Source organism: Camelina sativa, chromosome 17 (genome assembly GCF_030686135.1).
Source record: "Camelina sativa cultivar CO46 ecotype springtype chromosome 17, ASM3068613v1".
Taxonomy (NCBI): Eukaryota; Viridiplantae; Streptophyta; class Magnoliopsida; order Brassicales; family Brassicaceae; genus Camelina; species Camelina sativa.
In genome coordinates, this window is record NC_141896.1 from 31549550 (window position 1) to 31567240 (window position 17691).

Consider the following 17691-nt stretch of genomic DNA (forward strand, 5'->3'; position numbering starts at 1 on the left):
AGAGGGAGCGTTACCAGACACTAAGGACAGTGGTGATCAAGAAGGGGAGAGTTTTCAACAAGAAGAGACTCAAAATGAAAACGATGTCGAACTCGACCAGCTACTCGACCACTCACTCGATCGAGTGTGTGATCGAGTACCCGATCGAGCAGCCTCTCTGGAAAAAACTAAGCCAGTTACTTCCAACGAAAAAGAAGTCCGGTTCATTCCTCCTCCTTACAAGCCTCCACTACCTTTTCCAGGAAGATTTAAGAAGCAGATGGTTGAGAAATACAAGGCATTGTTTGACAAACAAGTTAGAGAGATTGAGCTTAGATCGCCTATAATAGATGCCTTTGTGATGATTCCTCCTTACCAGAAATTCTTGAAAGATGCTGTGATGGAAAGGATCAAAGAAGTTCAGGGGATGGTGATTCTTAGCCAAGAGTGTAGTGCTATCATCACAAAGCAAGTGAATCCTCAAAAGCTAAGAGATCCTGGTTCCTTTACTCTACCTTGCTCTATAGGCCTTTTAACCTTCAACAGATGCCTATGTGATTTGGGAGCCTCAGTAAGCCTAATGCCTCTATCAGTTGCTAAGCGCCTAGGGTTTACAAGGTACAAGCCATGCAATATATCCTTGATCTTAGCTGATAGATCAATAAGACTACCACATGGTGTTTTGGAGGACCTACCAGTTAGAATTGGAGCAGTAGAAGTCCCAACAGACTTTGTAGTCTTGGAAATGGATGAAGAACCAAAAGACCCTTTGATATTAGGGAGACCTTTCCTAGCTACAGCAGGAGCAATAATTGATGTGAGACAAGGGAAGATTGATCTTAACCTGGGAGAGGACCTCAAAATGACATTTGACATTGTAGAAGCTATGAAGAAACCAACCATTGGAGGGCAAGTCTTTTGGACTGAAGAGATGGAAAAATTATCAGGAGAATTGATGGAAGAACTAGCTGAACAAGATCACCTTAGGACTGCTTTAACAAAAAGTGGAGAGGAAGGATTCATTCATAAGGAAACCAAGGCCTATGAAGAAATATTGGACTCCTGTAGAGAATCAGATCATCCAGAGGTTTTTGAGGGATTACCTGCACAAAGAGAGGAAGTCTGGTCAGTTCAAATAGCAACTTCAGATAGCTCGACCGTCAGCTCGAGCACGCACTCGACCGAGCACCAAAGCCACTCGACTGAGTGCAACGCCAAGTCCTACGCAGATGATTGGTCCGAACTAAAGGCACCAAAAGTAGAGCTCAAACCTCTCCCATCTGGGCTAAGGTACGTTTTTCTAGGTGAGAACTCTACTTATCCTGTTATAGTAAATGCTAAATTGAGTAAGAAAAAACTTGATTTGCTAGTTGTTGAGCTAAGGAAGTATAGGAGAGCCATTGGTTATACTTTGGATGACATTCAAGGCCTTTCACCTAGTCTTTGCATGCATAGAATCCATCTTGAAAATGAATCTTACTCCAGCATTGAACCCCAAAGAAGGTTAAACCCCAACCTAAAAGAAGTAGTTAAGAAAGAGATCCTTAAGTTGCTTGATGCTGGTGTAATCTATCCTATCTCTGATAGTACTTGGGTTTCACCAGTACATTGTGTTCCAAAAAAAGGAGGAATCACTGTAGTAAAGAATGATCATGATGAATTAATTCCAACTAGAACCATTACAGGGCATAGAATGTGCATTGATTATAGAAAGCTTAATTCAGCTACTAGGAAAGATCATTTTCCCCTTCCTTTCATTGATCAAATGCTAGAAAGGTTAGCTAATCACACTCACTACTGTTTCTTGGATGGATATTCTGGATTTTTCCAGATTTCTATTCATCCTAATGATCAAGAGAAGACAACATTCACATGTCCATATGGTACTTTTGCCTATAGAAGAATGCCATTTGGATTATGTAATGCTCCAGCAAATTTTCAAAGATGCATGATGTCTATCTTCTCTGATCTCATTGAGGATGTTGTTGAAGTGTTTATGGATGACTTCTCTGTCTATGGAGACTCCTTTTCTTCTTGTCTTGATAATTTATGCAGGGTTTTAAAAAGATGTGAAGAGACAAACCTAGTCTTGAATTGGGAAAAGTGTCACTTCATGGTTGAAGAAGGGATAGTTCTTGGTCATAAGATTTCAGAGAAAGGGATTGAGGTTGATAAGGCAAAGATTGAAGTCATGGTTCAACTTCAACCACCAAAAACAGTCAAGGACATAAGGAGTTTTCTTGGTCATGCTGGGTTTTATAGAAGATTCATCAAGGATTTTTCAAAGATAGCTAGGCCATTTGACAAGGTTGCTTTGCAAGGAAACTGAGTTCAACTTTGATGAAGATTGCTTGAAGGCTTTCAAGGAGATCAAGGCTGCTTTGATTTCAGCTCCAATAGTCCAAGCTCCTAACTGGGATCTTCCATTTGAGATTATGTGTGATGCTTCAGACTTTGCAGTAGGAGCAGTCCTAGGACAGAAAAAGACAAGAGGCTGCATGTGATCCATTATGCAAGTAGAACCTTGGATGAAACTCAAGGAAGATATTCAACAACAGAGAAAGAGCTCCTAGCAGTGGTATTTGCCTTTGAAAAATTCAGAAGCTACTTAGTAGGGTCCAAGGTAATTGTGTACACTGATCATGCTGCTTTAAGGCACATCTACTTAAAGAAGAATACAAAACCAAGGTTGTTGAGATGGATTTTGCTTCTTCAAGAGTTTGACATGGAAATAGTTGATAAAAAGGGGATAGAGAATGGAGTAGCTGACCACTTGTCCAGGATGAGGATAGAAGAGGAGATTCCAACTGATGATTCAATGCCTGAGGAAAAACTGATGCTGATTGGGGCAACACGGCTCACAACTCGACCAACCACTCGAACAGGCACTCGGCCGAGTCTGTTCGGGTGCCCGATCGAGCAGGACGAGATGGAAGAGTGGATGACACTAGAGAGTGAGGATCTGCCTTGGTATGCTGATATTGTCAATTACAAGGTGTGTGAGGAAATCCCAGCAGACATGGACCCCTATAGGAAAAAGAAGCTCCTCAAAGACATCAATGGATACTATTGGGATGAACCTTACTTATACAAGAAGGGATCAGATGGATTGTTTAGAAGGTGCATAGTAGAAAAAGAAGTTGAAGGAGTGTTAGGATATTGTCATGGCTCTGCTTATGGAGGACATTTTGCAACTTTCAAGACAGCACAGAAAGTCTTGCAAGCTGGCCTATGGTGGCCTACATTATTCAAGGACACTCATAAGTTCATCATAAAGTGTGATGCTTGCCAAAGAATGGGAAATATCATAAGAAGGAATGAGATGCCTCAAAATCCAATTCTTGAAGTTGAGATATTTGATGTGTGGGGAATTGATTTCATGGGACCTTATAATCCCCCTTCAAATGGGAATGTCTACATCTTAATGGCAGTGGACTATGTCTCCAAATGGGTGGAAGCCATTGCTCGCCCCACTAATGATCACAAGGTAGTTCTTAAACTTTTCAAAACTATAATCTTCCCAAGGTATGGAATCCCAAGGGTTGTGATAAGTGATGGAGGAACACACTTCATCAACAAGATCTTTGATGGAATGCTAAGGAAATATGGAGTTAAGCACAAGATGTCTACAGCCTATCACCCTCAGACAAGTGGGCAAGTTGAGGTGTCAAACAAACAGATCAAGACCATTCTATCAAGAATAGTAGGAGCAACAAGGAAGGATTGGTCTAGTAAGCTTGATGAAACACTTTGGGCTTATAGAACAGCTTTTAAAACTCCTATAGGAAGAACCCCATTCCAGCTTGTGTATGGAAAGTCTTGTCACCTTCCAGTTGAAGTTGAGTACAAGGCTCTATGGGCAATCAAACTTCTGAACTTGGATCTTGAAACAGCACAAGCTAAGAGAAGCCTTGATTTGCATGAACTTGAGGAGATTAGATTGGAAGCTTATGAAAACTCCAAAATCTACAAGGAAAGGACTAAGGCCTTCCATGATAAGAAGATTCTCATAAAGGACTTTAAGCCTGGAGATCAAGCCTTGCTTTACAATTCAAAACTCAAGTTATTCCCTGGGAAGTTGAAAAGTAGATGGGGAGGTCCTTTTGAAATAAAGAAGATTTTACCATATGGAGCTGTCACACTTCTCAACAAAGATGGTAGTGAGTTTACAGTCAATGGGCAGAGAGTTAAAAAATATTTCGGAGAGAAGGAGACACATGAGAAGTGCACAATGCTTCTCAAGGATGCCCCTCAAGCTTGAAGAGCTATAAAAGTCAAGCTTAGTGACTCTAAACAAGCTCACTCGGGAGGAAGTCCCTAAGGTATCTCTATATATATTGCTTAGGATTTTGGTATTTTGACTTTTGTTTTGGTGTTTTCATGGTCAGGAAAGCAAGGGAGTCTAAACAGAAGAGGAGAGGGACACACGCGGTCCAGCTCGACCCCCCCACTCGAGCACGCACTCGACCGAGTGCCGGTCGATCGCCGTCGTCGAGCTGCTCCAATCTCCATCTCCAAGTCACCAACAAGACCCCAACTACTCCTTTGACAGCATGCAAGAGGATGTGGACAACTTCTTCCACAACCCTTGAGGTACCACTATTACCTTCACTTGTAAATACCATTGCATCTCATATTATGTTTTGTTTTTGATCTTGAATCCTCTTACAAATTTCTTTCACACAAAGGACTGTGTGATTTAAGTTTGGGGGAAGGTTTGAGATAGCATTTGACATTTTGTTTTGTGTTCTTATTTCAAATTTTTAGCATCTTTATATTAGTATTTGCATAGCATCTAAGGCATAGAAAAACCTTAAAAATTTAAATTTTTTTTGCAAAAATCTTTATAAAAAAAGAGTGTTCATGTAGTTTGCATTGCATATTAGGATCTTGTTTAGCATGTTTCATATAGGATTGTGTAATATTTGCATTAGGGATCTATGATGAGTTTTTCTTGTTAGCTTGCTTATTCACTAGACTAGGATCAATGCCATGAGTAGTTAGAAGCATAAGATTGAACCAACCCTTGAATTCCTGCATTGCATTTGGTCTATATTGAAGCATGTTGTGACTTGATACCATTTCCTATTTATAAGAACCTAATATTGAATTTTAATTATCAATGTGTGCATTGCTTTAAATTCATGGATACCATATACATATTTGGATCATCTTTCTCCTTTTTACCACTCTTGTTGATCCAAGTAGCTGATTAAACCTTTAAAATCAGTTCCCCTACCCCTTAACCAACCCTTCTTTCAAGCCATGTTTATTCTTGTGTGTGTGAGGCCTATTTTTGGGATTGAGCTTGGTAGAAAGTGTTAGGTTTGAACTGACAAGAGTAAAACCTTGTGTAGTTCTAGTTTGCATTTTTCAAACTAGATAGGACTAGGTGGTTCACTTGTTGGGTTTGGAACTTGGCTGTTTTGAAAGGAAAAGAGGAAAAAGAGAAAGAAAAAAAGGTAGAGTCTTTAAGAGGAGAATGTGTTTAAGCAAAGTCTAATGAAAGGATGGGAAGTAAAAAATTGTTGAAGATGGTTCTAGTTAAAGAAAAGAAAAGAAAGAAAAGAAAAGTCTAGCAAAAAGCTTGTATGTCTTAAGAATAAGAAGAAAAGAGAACCATAGCAAATAAGTAAGAATCCCCCATCCCACTAGAAAGATCAAATAAGAAACCTCTCCTAAGACTTGAAAACCAAAAGAGAAAAGGGTGAAAGAGAAAAGAAGAAGTTAAAGGGTAGCACTAGGATCATTTGGGTTTAGATTGATAGGATAAACACTTTGGGTACCTTTGGGTAGACAAGGTTTTGTTTTTGTATGTGTCTAAGTGTTCTTACCTTTAGCATTCTTCTAAAGCTCAATCCATTTTATGAGAGAACCTTGATATTGACAAGCTCCACTCTAAAAAGAGACCATCATTGTCTCAAAATCTTTATCTCCAAGCCAAATGAGTTTTAAGCATTGCATAGAATTGATTCATGTTCTTGATTAATTAATGTTAAAGGAAATGGTTGATTTGAATGTATGTGGATATCCTAGGCTCAAATCAGTAAATGTTGTGATATGCTTGTCTAAAGTCTTTAAGTACAGCTCATTCAACTTGCATCATAGTACTAGCAACTTGGACATTGATTCTAGATGGTCTATTTGCAAGCTTTAGGAGCTGAGATCCCACTTTCAAACCTCACCTACCTTCTTATGTCTTGTTTATTTGCTTGAGGGCAAGCAAAGACTAAGTTTGGGGGTGTTGATGTTCATATATTTTACCATGTTTTCCCTTAGTTTATTCACATCTTTTGCATCTTTTGCTAGCCATTTTCAACATTATTGCATAGCCTTAGGACTAATCATGCATTAGAGTTTAGTTGCATTGCATTTGCATCTTTTCATGCATAATCAGGTGATTTTGGAGCTTAAGGAGCATGGAAGCAATGTTGAGGAGAAGTGAAGCAATCATGAAGGGAAAGCAAGAGAGTTAAGGCTGAAGAACCAAGGTCCAGAGTCTAACTCGACCGCACACTCGACCAGACACTCGACCGTGTGCTGAAGAGGACTCGACCGAGTGGAGGATGCACGAGAGAAGCCAGCTCGACCTGCCACTCGACCGAGCACAGGTCGAGTTGACCGAGCCGTTGACTGTTTTGTCTTTTAGTATTTTTAGGGCTTCCACTCCCTCTCCTATATAAAGTCTTGTACCTGCAGCCACCAGTCCAGCTTTTTAGATATTCTCTAAAACTAGTTTTTACCCTTTTGGGAATTATTCCTTTTGCACTTTTATTTTTCTTAGATCTTGTACTTGTTTTTAAGGAAAAAAGACTAAATTCTTCAATATTGTTGGTTCCATAACTTTCTTAATATTGAGAATTCGAGTTTGATTCTTTCTCCAATATTATAGATCTTTGTTTCATCTTTCTAATGATGCAAGTTTCGTATTTTTCTGGGTTTTTGACTTTGTTCATCATGTGTTCTTGTGAGTAGTTCTCTAGGATCTTGAGGATGGGTTAGGCTGGATTGATCTTGTGGTTTGTTTGATTTGGTCAATCTTGATTGTTGTAGATCTCTTGTAGGCTAGATGTTCTTAATGCTGATCCTATATCTGAGAAGGTAGGGTTTGATTTCTCTTAGCATCACACCAATGTTTAAGAAGCATAGATAAGGCTAGATCTAGAGCTTACCATTAGGCTTGCTAAGAGATTAGAGGTCTTGTTTGGTTTGAGATGTATTGCTTAATGCCTGCTTGTGTAGACTCTTTACTATGTGAGAACAAGTCTAGAGATGCATAGGTTTGATTGTTTCTTGCCATGAGAGTGGATGAAACTTGTCTTAGATTTATATGTCTAGAGATTAGCTCATAGTTTGCTTGAGATTTGTTGACCAAGTTAGATAACCACAATGATTAGTTCAGCCCATGAATCCCTCCTTAGGACCTTCTTTGTTTATTGATTTTTAAGTCTTAATCCTGTTGCTTGCTTGTTGTTTGATTCATTTCTGCATTGCTCTGTTTTTATTGTGTTGCTCTGTTTTTGCGTTTAGTCCAGCTCGACCCTGCACTCGATCTACACTCGATCGAGTGCTTGCTCGAGTCCTTCCCTAGCTGGTTTATGATTTATAGTTGTCCTGTCTTATCTCTAGTCTCATTCTGTTTGCATTTCTGTTGCATTTACTTATTGTCCTGTTCATTATTGTCTTGCATTAGTTTATTTATTGTAGTTTCTATTTCTGTTCTAGCTTCATATAAGTCATAATCATTCTGTTCCATTTACATTTAGCATCTAGTTCTTGTAGTTTACTTTCTGCATTTTTCATTTTCATCTTAGGATTGTTAGTGACAAACAACCCTTACATTTGGCTTGACTTAGTCTCATATACATGTCTTAATTGTTCACAAACACTCAGATAGGATTGACACCTCTTATACTGCAACTGCATAAGGGGAATTGAAACACCTTACCATCCATTCATTCATATCTCACCATTACATACATTCATCATCATTCACTCACACATACAAAATCTTGTTTCAACAACATTCCCGAAATCGTCTCTCGAGCCAATCTCACAACACTCCCAGAACCGTCTCTTGAGCCAATCTCACAACACTCCCAGAACCTTCTCTCAAGCCAATCTCACAACACTACAGGAACCGTCTCTCGAGCCAATCCCACAACACTCCCAGAAGCGTCAACCGAGCCATCCCCATGAAGCATCAACCAAGCCATCTCCGGGAAGCGTCAACCGAGCCATCTCCAGGAAGCGTCAACCGTGAAGTGTCAACCAATCCATCCGTTCGAGCCGTTCCACTCGAATGGGATTTAGCTTTTGACGTCTTCATCAAAGTTGTAGGGAATTGAGTTATCTTTCCAACGCCGTTTATTTCAAGCCAATCGAAGATGTGGTTCAAGAGTTATCATCGTTTTAGTGGATGCGTATACACCACGCTCGAGCCACTCTCACTCGCCACGCACCCAAGCGGTCCGACCGAGCCACTCTCACTCGCCACGCATCCCAGCGGTCCGACCGAGCCACTCTCACACGCCACGCACTACAGCTGGCTTCAATCAAGCCAACACCATCACCGTTCGAGTCGACTTCACTCGAGCCACCTAGGTCGAGCCACGATGACATTGCATTCACTTCGACAACCACAGATTCGATCGCAAATGTCAGGAAGAAAGACGTTTGGTCTCACACGCTTCAGGGAATTCCCAAACCGACTCTTTACCTTGTTGTTTTAATTTTAGAGCTTTCCATGTTGGACTAATATATATACATTTTGTTAAGCCTCTACGGGGACATCTTATCTTTTATCTTGTATTGTTTTCTTTCCCAGAAGGTTTTAACCTAGCCACAAAATATGTTCTTAGACTTGTATTCCGATATCTTTGAGATTTATTCAGATTTTGCATTTGATTCCTTCTACAAAGTTGTTTATCTTATTTTTATCTACCCAATAATGCTTGTTTCAATGTTTTCTGTGTTTGCATCATTAATGATGATTTTCGGATCTGAGTAGTGTGGTAGTTCTTGAGGATGTGATAGATTAGGTGGAGGATCTTAGGATGTAGAGTGTTTAAGCTTTGATTGTATGATTCCCTTCTGGACTAGAGTTAGAAATACTTGTTTTTCTCTGATCAATTGGAACTAGGTTTTAGACGTTTCCACACCCAAAAGGGGTTCGATGAAATGTCTGACCAACTAGTGCTAGAGACTTACGTTCCAAGCCTAAAAGATTAGTTGTCTAGGATGTTTGTTGACGTGAATGAACTTGTTTTTCACGCCATGTTTGATCATGTTTCTCTAGCGAGAGCTAGGTTTGGAAGTGGTTTAGTTTGAGTAGCTTCTGTCAAGAGAGTGGATTAGCTAAGAAGTGATATTCATTGTTTAGGGATGGTTTGCTTGTGGCATGTTAAATACTCTATAGACTAGGATACTCAACCGACATCAATTACTCCCATCCTTCGGATCTCTTTCTTTCTGATTTTTATTACATTCCTGAGACTGTTTCGTTTCTTGCCTTTTAGTTCATGCTTAGACTCGTTTCTATTTTTATTCATTTTCGCTTCTTGTCATATATTTTCGTTTCTAGTTTTGTCACTCATTTTTGTTTTGCATTTTGATCACTCTAGGATTGTTAGACATAAAATCACTCTCTGAACTGGCTTGACTTGTGATTGCTTGATTGCATCTAAATTCTTAGTAAAGTTTCCCAACTGGATTGACACCTTAAGTATCACAACTGCATAAGGTTAATTGAACATGCTAGGACATACAAAAATCCTAGTTTCAATTTGGCGCCGTTGCCATTTGGGATTCGTTTTGCTACATTTAAGATTTCAAGTTTTGCAAGATTAAGTTCTATTACACTTATCATTCTGAAAACTGACTTGTTTTGGTTGTCTGCTTGTTTGTTTTGTATCTAAGGAACCTGTTGATTGCAACATTGCATGCACACTAGATCAAGAGGACATCAGAACCTCCTTCCTGCTATCGACGACATCAATCGGTTACAAAGACCATGACAAGCTAGACAACTCACTGATCATCCCGCACCAGTTACTATGGAACAACATAATGAACCAAATTCGAGACCGCAAAACATTGGTGCTGGGGATGCACCGAATACTCATACTCAGCGTGCTGGAATCGTCCCTCCCACCGTGTAGAACAACAACTTCGAAATCAAAGGTAGTCTGATCTCCATGATCCAGGGAAACAAGTTTCATGGGTTGCCTATGGAGGATCCACTAGACCATTTGGATGAGTTCGACCGTCTGTGCAGTCTCACCAAGATCAATGGCAAGAGTGAGGATGGTTACAAGTTGCGCCTCTTCCCATTCTCCCTGGGAGACAAAGCTCATCAATGGGAGAAAAACCTTCCCAAGGGATCAATAACCACTTGGGATGGTTGCAAGAAAGCATTCTTGGCCAAGTTCTTCTCCAACTCCAGAACAGCACGTCTCATGAATGATATTTCTAGCTTTACTCAGAAGAGCTCAGAATCATTCTGTGAAGCCTGGGAGCGTTTCAAGGGTTATCACAGCCAGTGCCCACACCATGGTTTCAACAATGAGTCAATGCTAAGCACTCTATACCGTGGTCTACTTCCAAAAATTCCCATGCTGCTTGACACTGCTTCTAACGGTAACTTCCTGAACAAAGACGTTGATGAAGGATGGCAACTGGTTGAGAATCTCACCCAATCTGATGGTAACTACAATGAAGACTACAACCGCACAGTTAGAGGTGATGCTGGGTCTGAGGAGAAGTACAAGAGGGACCTTAAGAATGTCAATGACAAGCTTGACCGCCTCTTGCTAAGTCAGCAGCAGAATATCCATTTTGTATCTGAAGATGACCCTTTTCAAGTTCAGGATGTGAAGGGTGAGCAGTCTGAAGCAATCAACTACGTCCAAAATCAAGGTGGATACAACAAGGGTTATAACCCCTACAAGACGAACCCCAATTTGTCTTACCAGAGCACCAATGTTACAAATCCACAAGATCAGGTGTACCCTCCTCAGCAGCAACACCAAGGTCCGCAAAAACCTTTTGTTCCTTACAATCAAGGATTCGTGCCTAAGCAACAGTTCCAGCAAAGTTCTCACGCTCCTTCCGGACCACCACTAGGATTTTTACCTCTACAAGTTCAACCTACTCAAGCTCCAGATCAAGAAATGAAACACATGCTGCAACAACTTCTTCAAGGTCAAGCTAGTGGTTCTCTGGATACTGCTAAGAAGTTTGCTGAACTCAGTCAGCGGATGGAATGTTCTTACAATGATTTGAATGTCAAGTTTGAAGCTCTTAACTCCAAGATCAAGTATATGGAAGGCAAGACTGTTTCTACTTCTACCCCAACAACTGGCCAACTACCTGGAAAAGCAGTTCAAAACCCTAAGGACTATGCTACTATCCATGCCATCACCACCCAAGCTGTAGATGTACGGCTCACTGAGGACACTGAGAGTTTAGATGGGGAGGATTTTGTTCAATATGAAGTTCAGATAAAGGATCCTGTCGAAGTGCTCAAGGATCCAATTAAGTCAGCCAAGCAATCTGATCCTGAAGGTACTAAAGAACCCGTTGCTCCCAAGGATAAATCTGTGAGATTCATTCCTCCACCATACAAGCCACCTCTACCATTTTCAGTGAGGTTTAAGAAGTAGCTTACTGAGAAGTATAAAACTCTGTTCGAAAACCAAGTCAAGGAGATTGAACTTAGGATGCCTTTGCTTGATGCATTTGCACTTGTGCCTCAATATCAAAAGTTTTTAACTGATTTGGTAACAGAAAGGACCAAAGAGAAGGAGGAGATAGCTAAAGGAGCTCAAGCTAAGGCTCTGGAAGATGACAGGGTAGTGCATGGCATATGTGGGGTTATTCATGAATGAAAAGCTGTTATTCAGAAGATGATTATCCCAAAGAAGCTAGAGGACCCTGGTTCTTTCACTTTGCCTTGTTCTCTAGGTCCATTGGCCTTCAAAAAGTGCATATGTGACCTTGGTGCTTCAGTAAGCCTCATGCCACTCTCTATAGCTCAGAGGCTAGGATTCAACGAATACAAGTCATGCAACCTCCGCTTATTATTGGCTGATAGGACTACTAGATTGTCTCATGTTCTACTAGAGAATTTGCCCATCAAAATTGGACAAGCTGAGATTCCTACTGACTTTGTGGTGCTGGGAATGGATGAAGAGCCTAAAGATCCACTAATCCTGGGAAGACCTTTCTTAGCTACAGCTGGAGCAGTCATTGATGTCAAGAAAGGGATGATTGATCTCAATCTGGGTAAAAACTTCAAGATAAAGTTTGCAATCAAGGATTCTAAGAAGAAACCAACTATTGATGGGCAAACCTTCGTGATTGAAGAGAAATATCATAAAGCTGGGTTTGACATCTTTAAGAGTGTGAATGAGGCAGAAACTGAGGTTTTGGTAACCAAAGAGAAAACTCAAAGTGTCACTCGACCATTCTCCAACTCGAGTGCAGTCGTTACCCTCCCTAAGCGTCAAGACCTGCTTCCTAAACCTCACCAACGGCAAGAGTCAAGTCCTCCCGCGCTTGACACTTTGTATGAACTCCAAAATACTCAGATTCTAAGGGATTCAGTGAAAGAGTTAACAGATATGGTGAAAGAGATGAGTGGGCAAATCAAGAAGGTCCAAGGTACAATGAGAAGTTCTCCTCCAAGGAAATTAAGGAAGAGGTTTGGGATAATGAAGAAGAGCAGTTAATTTGTTGTTGAACCTGGGCAGAATGTTAAAGAGTATCTGGCTAGACAAGACATTCTAGAGGGGTCTCTGAAGCCTCTCTGTGAATCTTCCAAAGCATAAGGAGTATGCAAAGTCAAGCTCAGAGACTTTAAACAAGCTCACGTGGGAGGAAGTCCCAAAGGTATCACTGTAAATATTTTTTAGGATCCTTGTATTTTTGATTTTTATTTTTAGTTTTCTGGTGCTCAGGAATCTGCAAAAGGGAGTATGGGCAACCAAAAAAAAAAGTGAAAGTATAAGTCAAAAGAAGGCACTGCGATGCGACATAGAGAGCTCAACCACCACCGTGCGTTCTCAACCATTGTAGACTCGAGCAAGGTTCAACGACGGCGTGGAATCAGACTCGATCCATCCTGTAAGGTTCATCACTCTGCACTCGTTCGAGCCACACCTCCGCTGTCACGCTCGAGCCAATCTCACTCCGCACACGCTGCAACTACCACGCTCGAGCCACTCAAGCCAACACCCGATTGAGCCCCTCTCTCGAGCCACACACGAAGTCTCCATCGAGCCAACTCGTCAGAGAACACTCTCTCCGGTTCCCTCCCCAGCACGTCAATCTTCATATGTATCACGGGAGCGTCCGCCTTCACCCGCTCCTTCACGCCACTCGTCACATGAGTCCGGGGAGAGAAGGAGATGCAGTTTGTGAGGTTCCAGAGCCTCTTCTAGTCATCGATCAGTGCGTCGTTCTGCAGCTCGAGATGAGCATGAGGTTGTGGTTGAGCAGCGAGTTGAAGCTCAGGGTGATCATCAGGGTATGCATGGGGTTGAGCAACAAATCGAACATCAAGGTGATTATCAGCCTACGGAGGTTGTTGTATTGGTATCGGACCATGGTGAGTCCAGAATCGATGACATGCAGTGTGTCGAGCAGCCGAAAATGTATCAGAACACGCAAGCGGTTGAGCAACACGTCAACCAACCAGCTGAGTTCACTCCCGCGGATCCCGAACAAGGCGAAGGACAAAGTCAGTTTCACGCTCCTCCTTGGGCGAGCACAGACTCCTTCTTCTACTACTGAGGTACTCCTATCTTTCCTTTGTATATACCATTTCATTCATGCATTGCTTTTGTTGTGATTCTCAAATCCTTCTGCAAATTTTTTTTTACACAGGAGACTGTGTAATTTAAGTTTGAGGGAGGGTTTGAGATGATGTATCTGATGTTGTGTTTTGTGATTCTTATTTCAAATTTTTGCATCATATCATGTTTGCCTTTGCATCCATCTACTTGCATAGAAAAAAAAATTGAAAAAAAAAAATCAAAAATTTCCACAAAAACAGAGTGTTCATGTAGTTTGCACTTGCATATTAGGATTGAGTCTAGTGTTATTCACATAGGTTTGTTGCATTTAGCATAGGGGTTGATGATGATTGTAACCTTGTTAGCATGCTGGATTCAATATGATACAATCAAGGCCATTGTTATTAGTTCTTTGATGCTTGTTGATTGAACTTGAAAATTTAAGATTGAAGCATATTTTGAATTGATATCATTCCCTATCTACCTGAACCTAATCCTGACTTGCAATTATCCTGTTATGCATTAAAGTTGAACTCATGGATACCATATACATACTTCGATTTTTTTCACATTTTTACCACCCTTGTCAATCCAAGTAGCTGATTCCCATCTTTGGAACAGTTCCCGCACCCTTAACCAACCGTTCTTTCAAGCCAATTGTATTCTTGAGTGTCAGGCCTTTTTCCGAATTGAGCTTGTTAGAAAGTGTTAGGTTCTAACCGACAAGAGTAGGATCCTGTGTAGTTCTAGTTCGCGGTATCCAGACTAGTAGGAATAGGTGAGAACTCGATTTTGGGTTTTGGGTATGGATTTGTGCAGAAAAGTGAAGAGTAAAAAGAAAGTAAGGGTAGAAAGTCTTTAGGAGGGGGACGTGTTTTCAAAGTTTACAAGTCTAGTAAAGGATTTGGGTTAAGCAAAATAATTAGTTATTGGTTCTGGGCATAAAACGAAAAGATTAGACAAAGAAGAGAAAGTAAAATGTTTAAGATGTCTAGAGTCCTTAGAAGAAAAGAAAAAGAACCTTACTGATAATAAAGATTTTCCAATCCGCTAGTTAGATAAGAAGTGAACTCCTCCTAAGACCAAGTGTAAAGAATGAAAGAATGGGTTTGAGATGATGTTTCTGATGAAGGGTAGAGATAGGACCAACTTCGGTTTGGAATGTTCTTTGGGTAGACAGGGCACTGCTATTGTATGTATCAGTTGGTTTCAACCTTTAGCCTTCTCTTAAGCTCAACTCCTTTTCGTGAGAGAACCTTGTTCTGTATTGATAAAACCACTTGAGAAGGAGACCATCTTTGTCTCTGACCTTTTACCCTAGCCAAATGAGTTCAATGACATTGTTTAGCTTGATTCACGGTTCTCTGTTAATGAATGTTAAAGGAAATGATTGATAGGATTGCATGTGTAGATTAAAGATCAGAATCGTTTCAACAAAGCTTTTAAATAAAGTCCCTTCACCATGCATCATAGTACTAAAAACAAAGATCTTGATTCTAACTACTCTATTCAGCATGTTTTAGGTTCTGAGACCCCATCTTCACACCTCTCTTCCATACTTTGTTCTTGATCGTTTGCTTGAGGGAAAGCAAAGACTAAGTATGGGGGAGTTGATATGTCTATATTTTGTCTCTCGCTAGCATATATTTATCATGCATTTAGCTAGGATAACTCATAGTTTTGCTTCATTTTCTAGTCCTTTCTATACACTTTGCATGTCTAGGTAGTTCTTGCATCATCCTTGCATACATTGTGCATTTTGGAGTATTTCAGGTATCTAGGAGACGTCGGGGATGCATCGCTCGACCCATACGCTGCACAACACTCCCGGAACTGTCTCTCGAGCCAATCTCACAACACTCCCAGAACCGTCTCTCGAGCCAATCTCACAACACTCCCAGAACCTTCTCTCGAGCCACTCTCACAACACTCCGGGAACCGTCTCTCGAGCCAATCTCACAACACTCTCAGAAGCGTCAACCGAGCCATCCCCGTGAAGCGTCAACCAAGCCATTTCCAGGAAGCATCAACCGAGCCATCTCCGGGAAGCGTCAACCGAGCCATCCCCATGAAGTGTCAACCGAGCCATCCGTTCGAGCCGTTCCACTCGAATGGGATTTAGCTTTCGACGTCTTCATCAAAGTTGTAGCGAATTGAGTTATCTTTCCAACGCCATTTATTTCAAGCCAATCGGAGGTGTGGTTCAAGAGTTATCATCGTTTTAATGGATGCGTATACACCACGCTCGAGCCACTCTCACTCGCCACGCACCCCAGCGGTCCGACCGAGCCACTCTCACTCGCCAAGCATGCCAACGGTCTGACCGAGCCACTCTCACTCTCCAAACACTCCAGCTGGCTTCACTTGAGCCACCTAGGTCGAGCCACGATGACATTGCATTCCACTCGACACGCACGGATTCTATCGCACATGTCAGAAAGAAAGACGTTTGGTCTCACACGCTTCAGGGAATTCCCAAACCGACTCTTTACCTTGTCATTTTAAGTTTTAGGGCTTTCCATGTTGGACTAATATATATACTTTTTGTTAAGTCTCTGCGGGGACATCTTTTCTTTTATCTAGTATTGTTTTCTTTCCCATAAGGTTTTAACCTAGCCACAAAATACGTTCTGAGACTTGTATTCCGATATCTTTGAGATTTATTCAGATTTTTCATTTGATTCCTTCTATAAAGTTGTTCATCTTATTTTTATCTACCCAATAATGCTTGTTTCAATGTTTTCTGTGTATGAATAATTAATGATGATTTTCGGATCTGAGTAGTGTGGTAGTTCTTGAGGATGGGATAGATTAGGTGGAGGATCTTAGGATGTAGAGTGTTTAAGCTTTGATTGTATGATTCCCATCCGGACTAGAGTTAGAAATATTTGTTTCTCTCTGATCAATTGGAACTAAGTTTTAGACATTTCCGCATCCAAAAGGTGTTCGATGAAATGTCTGACCAACTAGTGCCAGAGATTTACGTTCCTAGCCTAAGAGATTAGTTGTCTTGGATGTTTGCTGACGTGAATGAACTTGTTTTTCATGCCATGCTTGATCATGTTTCTCTAGCGAGAGCTAGGTTTGGAAGTGGTTTAGTTTGAGTAGCTTCTGTCAAGAGATTTGATTAGCTAAGAAGTGATGTTCATTGTTTAGGGATGGTTTGCTTGTGGCATGTTAAATACTCTATAGACTAGGATACTCCACCGACATCAATTACTCCCATCCTTAGGACCTCTTTCTTTCTGATTTTTATTACATTTCTGAGACTGTTTCGTTTCTTGCCTTTTAGTTCATGCTTAGACTCGTTTCTATTTTTATTTATTTTCGCTTCTTGTCATACATTTTTGTTTCTAGTCCTGTGACTCATTTCCGTTTTGCATTTTGATCACTCTAGGATTGTTAGAAATAAAATCACTCTCTGAACTGGCTTGACTTGTGATTGCTTGATTGCATCTCAATTGTTAGTAAAGTTTCCCAACTGGATTGACACCTTAAGTATTACAACTGCATAAGGTTAATTGAACCTACTAGGACATACAAAAATCCTAGTATCAATCGACACTGACAATCTGGTGTCGACCGACACCATGTTCGATATTCCCGAAACCCTAGTTTGTGTCGACCGACACCTCCACATGGTATCGATCGACACTCGCCAAAGTTATCGAGCCATCCTCGCGTTGGTGTCGACCGACACCCCAACTTGTGTCGATCGACACTGATGCCGAGCATCGATTTCCTTCGATGATGGGCCGTCCGTACACATTAGAAGATCAGCGAGTCCTGTCCACAAGCTAGAGTCTCCAACGGTCAAAAAGGATCTAGAACCATCCTTAACCTAGCCATTGTCGACATTACACAAGTGGGAAGCAAGAGAAGTCAAATAGGAGTCACATCTGTGTTTAAGGAAGAC

General features: G+C 40.9%; 1 protein-coding gene and 1 non-coding gene across 2 annotated transcripts; one reads left to right on the forward strand and one right to left on the reverse strand.

Annotated features, from left to right (window-relative positions):
- Positions 1-2761: 2761 nt before the first annotated feature.
- On the forward strand, positions 2762-4240 carry LOC147924562 (uncharacterized). Its single transcript, XM_087496835.1, has 3 exons — positions 2762-3255; positions 3505-3633; positions 3742-4240. The coding sequence occupies exons 1-3, from the start codon at positions 2762-2764 to the stop codon at positions 4238-4240; spliced, it is 1122 nt and encodes a 373-aa protein (XP_087352961.1).
- Positions 4241-10430: 6190 nt separating this feature from the next.
- Positions 10431-10537, reverse strand: LOC147924563 (small nucleolar RNA R71). The gene has a single exon (XR_015587859.1). It is a non-coding gene; the product is annotated as a small nucleolar RNA R71 (small nucleolar RNA).
- Positions 10538-17691: the final 7154 nt, after the last annotated feature.